This window comes from Scyliorhinus torazame, chromosome 12 (assembly GCF_047496885.1).
Source record: "Scyliorhinus torazame isolate Kashiwa2021f chromosome 12, sScyTor2.1, whole genome shotgun sequence".
Classification (NCBI taxonomy): Eukaryota; Metazoa; Chordata; class Chondrichthyes; order Carcharhiniformes; family Scyliorhinidae; genus Scyliorhinus; species Scyliorhinus torazame.
The window spans coordinates 207,207,973-207,223,425 of record NC_092718.1 but is presented as its reverse complement, the minus strand read 5'-3'; the positions used below and the strand labels follow the sequence as shown (position 1 = coordinate 207,223,425).

The following is a 15,453-nucleotide window of genomic DNA, read 5'->3' as shown; positions in this document are numbered from 1 at the left end:
ACCTAGAAGGACAGGGCAGCAGATACCTGGGAACACCACCATCCGCAAACTCCTCTCCAAGCCACACATCACCCGGAGCTGGAAATATATCGCTGATCCTTCACTGCTGCTGGGTCAAAATTCTGGAACACCCTCCCTAACAGCACTGTTGGTGTACCTACACCACATGGATTACATTGGTTCAAGAACACAGCTCACCACCACCTTCCTAAAGGTAATTGGGCAATAAAAATGCTGGCCTGACCAGCAACTCCCACATTCCAGGGCAACACGATGATGCAGTGGGTTAGCCCTGCTGCCTCACGGCGCTGAGGACCCGGGTTCGATCCCGGCTCTGGGTCACTGTCCGTGTGGAGTTTGCACATTCTCCCCATGGCTGCGTGGGTCTCACCCCCACAAACCAAAGATGTGCAGGGTAGGTGGATTGGCCACGCTAAATTGCCCCTTAATTGGAAAAAATGAATTGGGTACTCTAAAGTTCTAAAAAAAATACTCCCACATTCCACAAAGAATACATACCCAACATCACTAAAACAGGTGATTATCATAAAAGTGATTGTAGGATCTTGCTAATTGACTCTCGTGTTTTGTACAGAGTCTGCACTTCAAATGGACTTAATTGACTGTAAAGTGCTTTGCGACATCTGGCAGCCATGAAAGGCGTTACATAAATGCAAGTCTTTATTTCAATTGTTGGGGAATGGATTATTATCAGAGAATGAAATCTTGGTGAAGCTGTTTAACAGAAGCAGTGTGCTTGGAAGAGACTTGGCATATATAACAAATATTACTGGCTACGCTTCCTAAATCATAGCAGTCACTGCACTTTGAAAGAATCTAATTGGCTGTAAAGTGCTTTGGGATGCCCTAAGATTGTAAAAAGCGCTACATTCACGCAGATTATTTTAATTACACCCCACCTGGCTACGACGTGGTGAAATCTGCCCACAGCTCCTTACTGTGTACCCCTTAGTTCAGTTTTAAAAATATGCATTCAAGGAACATGGCGTCCCTGGCTAGGCCAGCATTTATTTCTTTTTTAAACTAACAATTTTATTGAGGTATTTTTTTGGCATTGTAAACAGTTACAGCTAACAGAAATATGCAAACATCAATATAAAACCACTACTTCAATCAAACCATGCTGCACATGCCCGCTTCTCTCCCCTAGACACTACCCGCCTATTTATCCCCCCTACTCTACCCTAATCTCCCACCCCCCCCCCCCTGCTGACGTTCACTCTCCCGTGAAGAAGTCAATGAATGGTTGCCACCTTCAGGCGAACCCCAGTACAGATCCCTCAAGGCGAACTTAATTTTTTTCCATACCCAGAAAACTTGACATGTCCGAAAGCCATAGTTTGGTCTTCGGGGGTTTTGAGCCCCTCCATGCCAGCAGTATTCGCCGCCGGGCTATTAGGGAAGCAAAGGCCAGAACAGCTGCCTCTTTCTCCCCCTGGACTCCCGGGTCTTCCGAAACCCCGAAAATTGCCACCTCTGAACTCATCACCACCCTTGTTTTCAGCACCCGGGACATGACCCCCGCAAATCCCTCCCAGTACCCCCTAAGCTTAGGGCATGCCCAAAACATGTGAACATGGTTCGCTGGTCCTCCCGCGCATCTAGCGCACTTGTCCTCTCCCCAAACAATTTGCTCATCCGAGCTACCGTCATGTGGGCCCGGTGAACGACCTTAAATTGAATCAGGCCGAGCCTGGCACGTGTTGCGGTTGAATTTACCGTACTCAGGGCTTCCGCCCACAGCCCGTCCTCCATCTCCCCGCCAAGTTCCTCCTCCCATTTGAGTTTCAGTTCCTCCGTCTGGGACTCTTCCCCCTTCATGAGCACCTTGTAGATATCCGAGACTCTACCCTCTCCTCCTCCTCCTCTAGAGACTATTCTGTCCTGGATCCCTATTGGTGGGAGGCGTGGGAAGGATGGGACCTGTCTGCGTACAAAGTCCCGCATCTGTAAGTACCGAAAGTCATTTCCCCTTACCAGCCCAAATTTCTCCTCCAAGCCCCTCAAACTCGCAAAGCTCCTCTCCAGGAACATATCGCCTACCCCCGTCCGCCGCCATGTTCGAAACCCTCCATCCATGTTCCCGGGGGCGAATCGATGGTTGTCACATATTGGAGCCCAAACAGACGCACCCCCCCCCCCCCACGCCTCCTCCACTGGCCCCATATCCGCAGGGCCGCCCCCACTACCGGGCTGGTGGAGTACATGGCCGGCGACAGCGGTAGGGGAGCCGTGACCAGGGCTACAAAACTAGTGCCCCTGCACGAAGCCGCCTCCACCCGCAGGTCAGCATTTATTGCCCATCCCTAATTGCCCTTGGGAAGGTGGTGGTGGGTGAGCTACCTTCGTGAACCACTGCAGTCCACGTGGTGTAGGTACGCCCACAGTGCTGTTAGGGAGGATGTTCCAGGATTTAGAGGGGAGCTTGCAGGAGGTGGAATTCCTAGGTATCTGCTGCCCTTGTCCTTCTAGATGGCAGCGGTTGTGGGGTTGGAAGGTTCTACCCAAGGAACCTTGGCGAGTCCCTGCAGTGCATCTTATAGATGGTGCACACGGCTGCCACTGTGCGTCGGTGGGGAGGTAGTTTACTGCAGTAGCTATGATTCTGTGTCGGCATTAAATCACAATGTGCTAGATACTAATTTCATTCTCTTTTATATGTTTTCAGAAAAAAAATGTAGATATATAAAGAGAAAATAATTTCATGGGTAAAAATGTGCAAAAATGGGAAATGGTGGGCATCTGCATCTCGCCAGCCAGTGCCTGAAGAGGAGGTGAATTAAACTACCGATGATAAAATTTCGGGTGTTTCTCTTCATCAGGAGCCACGTCATATCCTGACCAATCATCTCTTCCCCCCCCCACCCAAAACAAAAACATCAACAAAATGTTTGGGGCTCTGGATAAAGAGCAGGGAAATGGGACTAATTGGATAGTCCTACCAGAGTAGATATGATGGGCTGAATGGCCTTCTATATTGTATCATTCTGTGATTTGATTATCGTATCGTTTTCCCTGAGAATATCATACTGCAGCAGTTCAAGGAAGTGTTTCAGTCCCACCTTCTCGAGGGTAATTCGAGTTGCGGCAATAATAAATGCGACATTCATGTCCCGCCAACAAATAAAACCAAAACAGCCTCTGCGACAGCTTCAATCTCCTCTTCCCCTCGTTCCCTTGCCTTGCCCAACAACCCTGCGAGGCACCTTGCAAAAATGCCTGTTGTGATTTCAAGTGTGTGCTGGCTAACATTTTCGGGCAAATATTCTCTGGTGCATGCAGCCCGAGGGGTTTATCATGGCTTTCAGCCCCATAATAAACCAGAGCAAGAGGGCTTTAGTCGGTGGACATTCCCCAGTGAGCACTTGTAGCAGTTGTCCCAAGCTCCAGTACATCACTCCGCTCTAGACATGATCCTTGGATAGTGTCAGACTGCAACACACCGTCATGGACAGCTACTTGCACCAGAGGACCAGCCAGTTTTAGGCAAATTAAAGAGCATCTTTTACCGAGTTGATGGCCCTGCAGTAGCAGTTTGTCTTGGTGTGTGGCCCTGGGAACAGCCCGTAGAGCACTCGCTGAAAGACCCCATTGTTGGTGTTAACTAATGTGAACAGGCATTAAACCCCTGGAAATATGATTAAATGACAAGTGAAGCATTTCTGTGTTCAAGTACAGCCAGATCTTGGTGACTGAATACTAACTGTTAATGTATCAGCAAGTGCACGCTTTTTGGCAATTACAATGTTAAGCTAATGGTCTTATTAAAGACAGGCGATGGTTATTATCACAACCTTCAAAAGAGTATGAACGACACAGCTGGAATAGTTGGGGTGGGGGAACCATAAGGAGTTTGTATCTCTGCTGAGCTGTGTGTAGTATAAACTTGCTGAAGGTAAAAGACAGGCTGCTGGATTATTTCCCCATCATATACTCGCACTGAAATTAACACTAACCACCAACGCTCTCTGTATACAAGGAAAGAATCTAACATTCAATGGATCTGAAAGCATTCGCAAGAAGAAAACAGAAAGATTGATACTCATTTCCTACATGCTTATCTATCTGTAAAATGTGTCTAAATATATATATATATATATAATTATTCTTTACTACAGCCAGCTTCCTTATTGAAAGGAAATAAGGATTTTAGTCTCCTCTGTCTATTTAGCTGGTGCTGAGTGTTAACTGGCCGGAATTCTCTGGGATTCTCTCTCTCCCCACCTTGGTAAGATCTTCCTGAACTCCGCTTTGCGTATCCTCAGTCTGAATCCTCTCCGTATGCGGCAACTGAACTTTCACAGTTTCCTGGGTTAGAGAATTCCAACGATTCCATTGCCCTCTGGATGTGAAGAAATTTCTCCTCACCTCAGTCATAAATGGCCGACCCCCTTGTCCTGAGACTGTGGCCTCCATGTTCTCGACATTCCAGCAAGAGGAGGGAGCCCCTCAGCATTGGCCCTGTCAACCACACCCCCTCCAAAACTCTGTGAGCTGAACCATTATGAGGATAGGGTAGAATGAATATCTCCTTCTCAAACCCTCTCTCTTCAGGTAAAGCTCACTCTAAAGTCCAGGACTGGATTCTTCCTCGGAGATAGCTGGACTTTAATGACCACGGAAAACTCTCCTTGTCTCCATCCTGCCTGACCATAATCCTGTTTTGTGTTTCAGTCGATCCCTTACACTGGTCCCATCCCCGGGGGCTTGCAGGATGGGAAGATGATCATGATTAAAGGACGTGTACCTCCTCACACTAACAGGTATTCCACCAAGAATGTGTCAGAAAATCCTGGATGCGCTTGTATTATCTATCCAGCTTTGAAAACTTGTGAATAAAAATCTTAAAACTTCCAGTAGAGAGCAGAGTCACCAGGAGCCAACACCAAGTCCCCAATATTCTTCCAGTTAATTAACATAGAATTTACAGTGCAGAAGGAGGCCATTCAGCCCATCGAGACTGCACCGGCTCTTGGAAAGAGCACCCTACCCAAGGTCAACACCTCCACCCGATCCCCATAACCCAGTAACCCCACCCAACACTAAGGGCAATTTTGGACACTAAGGGCAATTTAGCATGGCCAATCCACCTAACCTGCATATCTTTGGACTGTGGGAGGAAACCGGAGCACCCGGAGGAAAGCCACGCACACACTGGAAGGATGTGCAGACTCCGCACAGACAGTGACCCAAGCCGGAATCGAACCTGGGACCCTGGAGCTGTGAAGCAATTGTGCTATCCACAATGCTACCGGGCTGCCCACAAATTGCTCACCATTGTATAGTTGGAGTTATTTTAACCAACCCCATCCATTACGAAACTGAAAGGATTGGGTGCAGCACCATTCGTTGAAGTCAATCGTGATATTCCACACGATCCCACATGTTTTCCACCTGGAGAGTTTGGATTAAATTAAATTAGATTAGAATGACCTTTTCCGTCTTGCTTGGATGTACCTTGCTTTCCCTCCCACCAGCCATTGCTGGACTCCAAATGAAAATACAACTCGAGGTTAGTTGGACTATAAACGGCTGACCACTGAGAGCTCTCCTTGTCTCCATCCTGCCGGCCTTTCCCGCTGCTGTGATTTTCCAGTCCTGCCAAAGGTCAATGGACTTTGGCTGGCCCGCTGTATCCCCTGCGGCACGTCCGGCCACAGGGGATAGAAGATCGCGGCCTTAATGTTATTTATTGGACTCCGAATAGAAACCAATGAATTTCACACCATTAGCACCCTGGGACAATATTCACGCACAATTGCAAACGTTGTTAATTGAATATTAACCGTGTTTTAAAGTATGCAGTTGGTGGGCATTAACTGGGGATTCATTTGAGCCCCTAGAAATAGGGTGGTTTTTGAGTTAGGAGGTTTATGCTTGTAACGTGTAATTTTGTAAATACATATAAAAGCATGTAAAGATTGGCTCCAGTTTTATCCTTCCCCAGTTGGCTTTCTAGATTAGAATACCTCAACTTCTCGCATTTGATGGGGCATGCAGCATTGCAGCACTACCTCTTGTTTTGTTACCTGTGTGGTAGGTAACATGTGCTACTCAAACCTTGGTTAGTGATGAGGTCTTCTGAATCTCGATGAAGAAGACTCAAACTCGTCCAGTAGTAACAAAAGGTTTATTATCATAGAATTTACAGTGCAGACTCGTTCAGGCCCATCGAGTCTGCACCGGCTCTTGGAAAGAGCACCCTACCCAAGGTCAACACCTCCACCCTATCCCCATAACCCAGTAACCCCACCCAACACTAAGGGCAATTTTAGATACTAAGGGCAATTTATCATGGCCAATCCACCTAACCTGCACATCTTTGGACTGTGGGAGGAAATCGGAGCACCCGGAGGAAACCCATGCACACACTGGGAGGATGTGCAGACTCCGCACAGACAGTGACCCAAGCCGGAATCGAACCTGGGACCCTGGAGCTGTGAAGCAATTGTGCTATCCACAATGCTACCGTACTGCCCTAATTGAGTAACTATAACAATAATTGCATGAGTTCTTTACTTTAACTTTGATACTAATGATAAGGTTAACAAGTAACTATACGTAACTCCATTAGCCACCTGAACTAGTCTGCTATTGCCCTGGTCACAGTGCACCCAAGAGCGAGCGAGAGACCCAATGTGGTTGCCTTTTATACCCCTGTTGGTCCGGCCCTCTAGTGATCATGTGGTGTTACTGGTTACACATTAACCCCTTGTGTACATGCACATATAGAGATCACTACACGTCTACCGCACTGGTGTGGAAGCTTGGGTCAGACACTTCCTGATCTAGACCAGTAAACCAAAACCTGGTGATTTGGGGACTGCTACTGAAACCGTAACCCAGCATCAGTCAACAGCGATAGTAATCCACATTGCTTTGGTGATGGGCTCATTTCAACCTTGTGCATTAGACCGGTTCCAAGTTTGTTGGACATTTTAACTCCTCTGAACCAATTCCCTTGATTGAAACTGGTTGAATGTGTGTCTTTTCACCAACCAGGTTGAATGGAGCCCCCGGTATCTCCGAGAAGGGCTACTGTTGTTCCTAGGTTGTTTCTATTTTGGCTGTTGAGACGCGTGGTGATTTTGTTCCCATACTGCTCTGCTCTTTATCCTCAGATTTCACGTGAATCTTCATTGCGGCCAAATGGCACATCATTGCGATGTCGCCTTTCACTTCAACCCACGCTATGAGAGTGCAAATTACGTTGTTTGTAACTCCTTTGAGAACCGGAGCTGGTGCTCTGAAGAGAGGAAACATGAGATGCCAATCCAGAGGGGAGAAACTTTCCAGCTTCTCATTCTTGTCCAGTCGGATTGCTACAAGGTAATTTGTTTCAAAACTACAAAAACCTGTAAGTTGAAAATTTAAAACCAACCAAAACCAAACACATTTCCGCCCTTTTAAACACCATGGAACAGTCCAGGATTGAATCTGCCGTTCCGTGATTTATCATAAATCACGAACTTGGGGTGTTGCCAGTTATCTTTAAGTGTGCTGTGTTATTGTCAAGGTGGCAGTGAACGATAAACACTTTCTGGAGTTCAAGCACCGGATCCCATTCTCCAGAGTGGACACCATTACTATCGAGGGTCAAGTCGAGGTCGTCTCCCTCAGTTTCATAAACAGCAATGTAAGTAACACACCGTATATTCGATCTTGGTGCGGGGAGTGTACCTTTAGTAAGTGGTAGTGTACAAGATGTCTCTGTGGGTTTAGTATAAACCACCCCAAATCTGATTTGAACAGTTCCCCTGAATGTGTTGAGTCACCTAGAATCATAGAATTTACTGTGCAGAAGGAGGCCATTTGACCCATTGAGTCTGCACCAGCTCTTGGAAAGAAAACCGGACTTAAGCCCACACCTCCCAGTAACCCCACCAAATCTTTTTGGACACTAAGGGCAATTTATCATGGCCAATCCACCTAACCTGCACATCTTTGGACTGTGGGAGGAAGCCGGAGCACCCACAGGAAACCCACGCACACACTGGGAGGATGTGCAGACTCCGCACAGACAGTGACCCAGCGGGGAATCGAACCTGGAACCCTGGAACTCTGAAGCAACAGTGCTAAACACTGTGCTACCGTGCCGCCCACGGAAAAATACAGTAAAAACTGGGAAATAAGATACTGGTGTGAGCAGTTTATTCCCAATGGGCAGGCAGCCATGAGTGGAGTGGACATTTTGTAAAAGGGTTCTCTTTCGCGATGCCACTGAGTGTCCAGCCTACGCGGTGGGCACAAGGCGGAGTAAGCCAACAGCAATGTGGACTGAGCCACACAGACTGGGTAAGTCTCTGGTTCAATCTGCGGTGTTAAAAATTATCCTCAGGCAGCACGGTGGCACAGTGGTTAGCATTGCTGCCTCACGGTGCTGAGGTCCCAGGTTCGATCCCAGCTCTGGGCCACTGTTCGTGTGGAGTTTCGCCCCCACAACCCAAAAGTTATGCAGGGTAGGTGGATTGGCCACGCTAAATTGTCCCTTCATTGGAAAAAATGAATTGGGTGCTCTAAATTTATATTAAAAAAAGTTATGCTCAGTATCTCCCCCCCCCCCCCCCCCCCTACAATCCTGGGTCAGGGAGAGAATGAAGGGCCATTTCTATATGGTCCTCTTGGCTCAGTTGATAGGACTGTGTCCTCTTGCGTAATGAGGCTGTGAGTGCAATCCGTGCACTCTGGGACTTGTCCGAGTTTGAAGAGGGGCCACAGTCTTGCGTTGAGAACCACCTCTCTGTTCGGCTGGTTTAATAAAGATCCCATGGCACTCTCTGGGGCAAATCAGGACCCGTGTCCAGACCGGTATTCGTCCTCAATTGTTGTCATCAGAAATTAATGAAGTTATTATGTATCTGGTAACGGTCTGTGGGATCTCCCCATACACTAAAATAGCTGATGGGTTTTCCTACGCAACGGTAGTTATGTTTCAAAGGAGCTCATTGGCTGTGAAGTACTTTGGGACATAATTAGCAGATGACGACAAACTGAGATGGAAGTAACACTGAGGAAGGGCGCAGCATAATACAAGGAGGCAGGAATTCACTTTTCCTACCGGCAGGGCACCCTCACCCATGGATTTCCCGGCGGTGTGGGGTGGTTACAATGGAAAATCCCATCGATAGGCGGCGGGAAGCGCCAGCAAACAGCATTGCGGAGAAACTGGGGGATCAGACCATTCCGTCGAGAAGCTGCAAACTGCAGGGTGAAGCAGCAAATGAGCTTTAACGCGGATAGATCTTTTCACAGAAAAAACACAAACATAATCTAGAAAATCAAACTGAATGAAGCCACAGAGCAAAGAGATCTTGGGATGCAGGTTAACAAATCCGTACATGAAACTTTGCAGGTCAGCAAAGCAAGTGACTATAATAATAAAGTGTTAGGATTTATTTCTAAAGTATAGAATTAAAAAGTTGTAAAGTGAGGATAAACTTGTTTAAGACCCTGACCCAGCTGCACCTACTGTCTGTCTGGAGTCTGCACATCCTCCCAGTGTGTGCGTGGGTTTCCTCCGGGTGCTCCGGTTTCCTCCCACAGTCCAAAGATGTGTGGGTGAGGTGGATTGGCCATGATAAATTGCCCTTAGTGTCCAAAATTGCCCTTCGTGTTGGGTGGGGTTACTGGGTTATGGGGATAGGGGGAAGGTGTTGGCCTTGGGTAGGGTGCTCTTTCCAAGAGCCGGTGCAGACCCGATGGGCCGAATGGCCTCCTTCTGCACTGTAAATTCTATGATTCTATGATAATGTTGAATTTGACTAACTTTGTATGTGTCACTGCTCCCTAGTGGTACAATATTGTATCCTCCCAACAGCAGTCAAGACAACAGACTTTTTAATGTCTCATGGCTGGAAAATGGCCAGCATGTACCTCCTGCGTATTGGTGTAAAGTCCCATACAATGACTGGATATTGACTTATTTGCCTACAGTGAGACAGCGGCTGTGACAATAGTGATATCTGTGGGGATGAGAGTCAGCAGCTGTTACCAGTGGAAACGTTTATTCGCTGTCTTGACACCTAATTCTGTTTCAATTCCAGATTCAACCTGCGGCCCCAGCAGGAAATGCAAATAACGTGAGTTTGATGGGATCACCGTAGTTATCTCTTTAACCCCTATGTTTTTACTGTTTGTTTCAATGTCCTTCTCAATAACTTCATCCACATGAAATAGTCGAAGAATTATCTGCGGAAGGGACTATTTCCAGTAGCTGTCGGGACCATAAGACATGGGAGCAGAATTAGGCCACTCGGCCCATTGAGTCTGCTCCGCAATTCAATCATTCAACCTTATAGAATTTCGACAGTTCCGCAGGAGGCTATCCGACCCATCGGGTCTGCACCGACCCTCCGAAAGAGACCCGCCCAAGCCCATTCCTGCACCCCATCCCCGCAACCACACCAAACCTACAACTCTTTGGCCACTAAGGGGCAATTTAGTGTGGTCAATCCACCTAATCTACACTTCTTTGGACTATGGGAGGAAACCGGAGCACCCGGAGGAAACCCACGCAGACACTGGGAGAAAGTACAAACGCCACACAGTCATCTGAGGCCGGAATTGAACCCGGGTCTCTGGTGCTGTGAGGCAGCAGAGCTAACCACTGTGCCGCCCCATGGCAATTTATCCATCTTCCCCCTTATTGATCATTTTGAAAATATCTATTGGTCGCTTCAAGACTTCCCTCCGCCACCTGCTTTGATGAGAAGACGCTGAGACTTTGCTCATTGTTTTGATTTCTAAGTGCCAACAGAAAGAAAGTTATCCATCGGATAATCAATCATGGGAGTAAAATGAGGTTAAAGGACAATCTTCAAAACAGGAGCCTGCAGGGTAGCTGTCAATCTCCTTAGCTTTCAGCTCTGCAACTTCTCCAGCCAAAAAGGTAACTCATCTCTCAGTTTCCAAATGTTGATATATCTGCTGTGCTTCCCCTGCCCCTCTTTTCTCTTTTCCCCTCCCACCGTCCCATTCTCTTCTCACCCCTGTGATCACCCACCACCTACTCGGTCTCCCTGTTAAGCAGCACCTTGACTCTGCAATCCACCTCTATTGTTCACCCCTCCCTTTCTCGGTAATCCCCTCCAGCCCCACAACGCTTTGTGATCCTCTGCCTCCATCTAATCCCCGCTTCTTGTGCATTCCCAATTACACTTCCTCCACCAATGGTGACTGAAGCTTCGGCTGCCTTTGCCCCCAAGCTCTACAATTCTCCCCCTAAACCTCTCTACCTCATCGCCTCGCTTCGCTCTTTTAAAACACGCTTTAAAACCTACTTCTTTAACTAGGTTTTTGGTCATCTAACCTAATCTCGCCTCCTGAGTCTCGGCGTCGTGCTTTTAGAAGGCTCCTGTGAAGAGCCTTGAGATAGTTCATTACGTTAGAGGAGCCGGATAAATATAAGTTGTTGTTGTATCTCTCCCTACAACACAGGGAGCACTTACTGCAATTGATACACCATCTCGCATCTAGCCAGTGTTCCCCGCCCCCCCCTCCAGGGTAACATGATCCACTGTGGGTGGGGGTGGTGTGTAGGTCGTAATTGTACACCCAGTCAGTGTATGACGGAGGTAGTGGGATATCAGCTCAGGCTGGGTGGGGATTTCCCGTAAGCTTTCTCTAAGGGACATTCATTGGGGACGGTTAGACAGAAGTGAAATATTCTCAAATGTTCCACCTCCATATTTAACCAGTTCCCCCTGCTGCACAGTCCCGCAGTCAAGGCTGTGCCCCGTCACAGCCCCTTGTGCGTGGTCCTCGTCGCACAAAGAAAGGCGCAAACCTCACCTGTTATGAAACTTATTGACAATCTCCTGACCCAACTTGAATTTTTTGTGCTGCGTGATTGTAAAAGGAGCATCTTTGTTTGAATTCCAGTTCAATCCCGGCTTTCCTGGTTTTCCAGCCCCTGGGAACGCCTGCCCAGTAAGTTTCCATCTGTTGTTGTTTCTTGTACTGTAGTAGTCCCTGGAATGTCTTTGCATTGTGGCATCACAAATTCTGCTTCAACTTTGACCCAAATCCACTTTTGAAAAGGAGCATTCTACATGGTGTTGTTGACTCTTGTTGACCCTTGTGCTATTCTGAGTCAGAGGACAATGGAACATTGGCTACAGTTAGAACCATAGCCTGGAGACAACGCGGGGAGTCCATTACCTTCTTGTGTTATTGCCTCAATAATCATTTTCTAAGGAGTAGGGTCTGGGTGATTTATTTTTTCCTTCCCCAGTTCCTTCCTCTTCTCTGACAAAAGCAGCCAAGGGTACATACATATATATAGAAAAAAGAAGCAGGAGGAGGCCATTCAGCCCTTCGAACCTGGTGCGCCATTCATTACAATCATGGCTGATCAGTTCAATACCTTGCCTCCCATATCCCTTTAGCCCCAAGAGCTGTATCTAATTCCTTCTTGAAATTACGCAATGTTTTCACCACAACTACTCTCTGTGGTAGCGAATTCCACAGATTCTCTGGGTGAAGAAATTTCTCCTCACCTCAGTCCTAAAAGGTTTACCCCTTATCCTCAAACGAAGACCGTTGGGGCTTTTCACAGTAACTTCATTGCAGTGTTAATGTAAGTCTACTTGTGACAATAATAAAGATTATTATGAAAGTCCTGGACTCCCCCACCATCGGGAACATTCTTTCTGAATCTACCCTGTCTAATCCTGTTAGAATGTACACGTTTCTTTGAGATCCCCTCTTCACTCTTCTAAACTCCAGTGAATATAATCCAAACTTAGTCTCTCCTCAGATGTCAGTCTTGCCATCCCAGGGATCAGCCTGGTAAACCTTCACTGCAATCCCTCCACAGCAAGAACACCCTTCCTCCTACATGTTTCACAATTCTTGATTCTCTCACCCGTCAAGTGGCCATTTTAAAAATAAGTCACTGTGGGTGTTGCTGGTAAGGCCCATTTAAGAGGGTTAAATGCATTCCAATTACACCCCCTTCACGCTTGAGTGGTTTCGAAGTGCTGAGCTGGAAATTGACAGCACTTAACCCTCTTTTAAGTGGTTGATGTTTGTAAACATTGTGGTTACAGCACTTAGTGTTTAAGGAAGATCTGTGTGGGGGTGGGAGGTGGCCAGCCGTGGGACCGCACAATTGTGCCGCTCACTGAAAATAGCGGCAATCCCTCGGGAATCCCTTCGATTCCTCGCCATGCATAAATTTGCCTGGCGCGGGATACTGAATTGCTTGGGAGTGCATATCATAGAGCGTAGAACATGCAGTGCAGAAGGAGGCCATTCGGCCCATCGAGTCTGCACCGACCCACATTAAGCCCTCACTTCCACCCTATCCCCGGAACCCAGTAACCCCACCTAACCTTTTTGGATCACTAAGGGCAGTTTATCACGGCCAATCCACCTAACCTGCACGTCTTTGGACTGTGGGAGGAAACCGGAGCACCCGGAGGAAACCCACGCGCACACACAGGGAGAATGGGGAGAAATCAGTTCCGGCGGGAGAACATAGTCTCCTGAGTGGACAATCTCCCTGTTTTTCCCTCTGAAAACCCACGTCATTTCTGAAAATCTCTTAGACTCTCCCTCCATCTCCTATGTTTTCCCCCTGTGTTTTTTTAAAAATTGTACTTGGATTGTGAGTGTTTCTGGCAAAGTCAGCATTTCTTACCCATCCCGAATTGAAATAGTCGAGCAAACCACTCTGATCAGGGGCAGAGGGGCAGCCGAACACTAGACCTTAATTTGGGGGTCACAGGACAGCAGATTTTCTCTTCCTGAAGCAAAGTAATAATAATAATCTTTTATTGTCACAAGTATGAATTTACTGTGACAAGCCCCAAGTCGCCACATTCCATCGCCTGTTCGGGGAGGCTGGTACGGGAATTGAACCCGCGCTGCTGGCGTTGTCCTGCATCACAAACCAGCTGTCTAGCTCACTGAGCTAACAGTAGTGAACCAGATTTGTGTTTCCAGCCATTCAAGTATGTAGGAGGAGTCGGCCATTCGGCTCTTCGACCCTGCTCAGCTATTCAGTAAGATTATGTCTGATCTGGCTGTGGTCTCAGCATCAGGGGCGGGATTCTCCCCTACGCGGCGGGGCGGGGGGTCCCGGCAGGCCGGAGTGGCGTGAACCACTCCGGCGTTGGGCCGCCCCAAAGGTGTGGAATCCTCCGCACCTTCAGGGGCTATGCCCACCCCAGAATGGTTTGCGCCTCGGTGGCTGGCGGGAAAGGGGCTTGGCGCCACGCCAACCGGCGCCGAAGGGCCTCCGCCGGCCGGCACGAGTCGGCGCATGCGCGGGAGCGCCAGCGCGTGCAGGCGTCACCCCCGCGCGTGCGCAGAGGGATTCGCTTCTGCACCGGGAATGGCGGAAGACCACGGCCTCCGGTGCGGAACAATAGAGTGCCCTCACGGCACGGGTCCGCCCGCGGATCATGGGCCCCGACCGCGGGCCAGGCCACCGTGGGGGCACCTCCCGGGGCCAGATCCCCCCCACCCGACCCCCGGAGCCCGCCCGCGCCGCCAGGTCCCGCCGGTAAGGGACCTACTCTAATTTACGCCGGCGGGACCGGCACCAGACGGGTGGGACTTCGGCCCATCGTGGGCCGGAGAATTCGGGCAGCCCCGGCGCCCATTGAGTCGCATCGGACCTCGCCATTCTCTGAGGCGGGCGGCGCAATTCAATAACTCAGTCTTTTCTTTCAGGATCATTATTAATGAGATTAACATTTCATCCCAGATTTATTTACTAATTGAATTTAGGGCATTATTTAATGTAAATGTACGAGAATCCTGTTTGGGCCTGTCTAGCGGGATGTTTCCTGGAAATTACAGCACTGCGAACGACCCCGCTATTAAACGGGTCGCTGCTTCATTTTTGGGCCTTAGCGAGGAACGCCATTTAAAAATGGCCCCCCGATCTCTGGACTCCTCACTGTGACCCCCGGAACCCCCACACACTATCTTAACAATTAGGGGCCCTTGAGCCCCTGCACCCCACCTCATACGGGCCTGGCACCCCTGGGCCTGATCCTGGCACGGGCAAGATACCACGTGGGCACTTTGGCACTGCCAACCTGGAACCCTAGCTGTGTCCCTGCCCAAACCCCAACCACCCGGCGCCCCCGATTGCCTGAGAGCACCCCCCCCCCCCCCCCCCCCCCCCCCCCCCCCATCAAGTGATCAAGTGCCAGTACGCCTGATCAATGTTTGTGCAAGCCAGTGCTAAAAGGCGCCGCTCGCGGTGTTAGGTCCCGCGCCTTGGGTAACTCCGGCACAAACATATTCAAGTGAGCTTAATTGCACACTTAAGGGCGGCATGGCGGCACAGTGGTTAGCACTGCTGCCTCACGCCACTGAGGACCCGGGTTCGATCCCAGATCTGGGTCACTGTCCGTGTGGAGTTTGCACATTTTCACAGTGTTTGTGTGGGTCTCACCCCCACAACCCAAAGATGTG

The 15,453-nt window shown here is 48.8% G+C and overlaps 1 protein-coding gene across 2 annotated transcripts in view; it reads left to right on the top strand.

Annotated features, from left to right (window-relative positions):
• The window catches only part of LOC140386918 (galectin-4-like), a 40,043-nt gene that overhangs the window by 9,490 nt on the left and 15,100 nt on the right, over positions 1–15,453 (top strand). For both annotated transcript variants that reach the window (XM_072469789.1, XM_072469788.1), the window contains exons 2-6: positions 4,696–4,784; positions 7,143–7,350; positions 7,538–7,657; positions 10,065–10,100; positions 11,902–11,949. In XM_072469789.1, the coding sequence (XP_072325890.1) occupies positions 4,696–4,784; positions 7,143–7,350; positions 7,538–7,657; positions 10,065–10,100; positions 11,902–11,949 (501 nt within the window). The remainder of the gene's footprint in view (positions 1–4,695; positions 4,785–7,142; positions 7,351–7,537; positions 7,658–10,064; positions 10,101–11,901; positions 11,950–15,453) is intronic.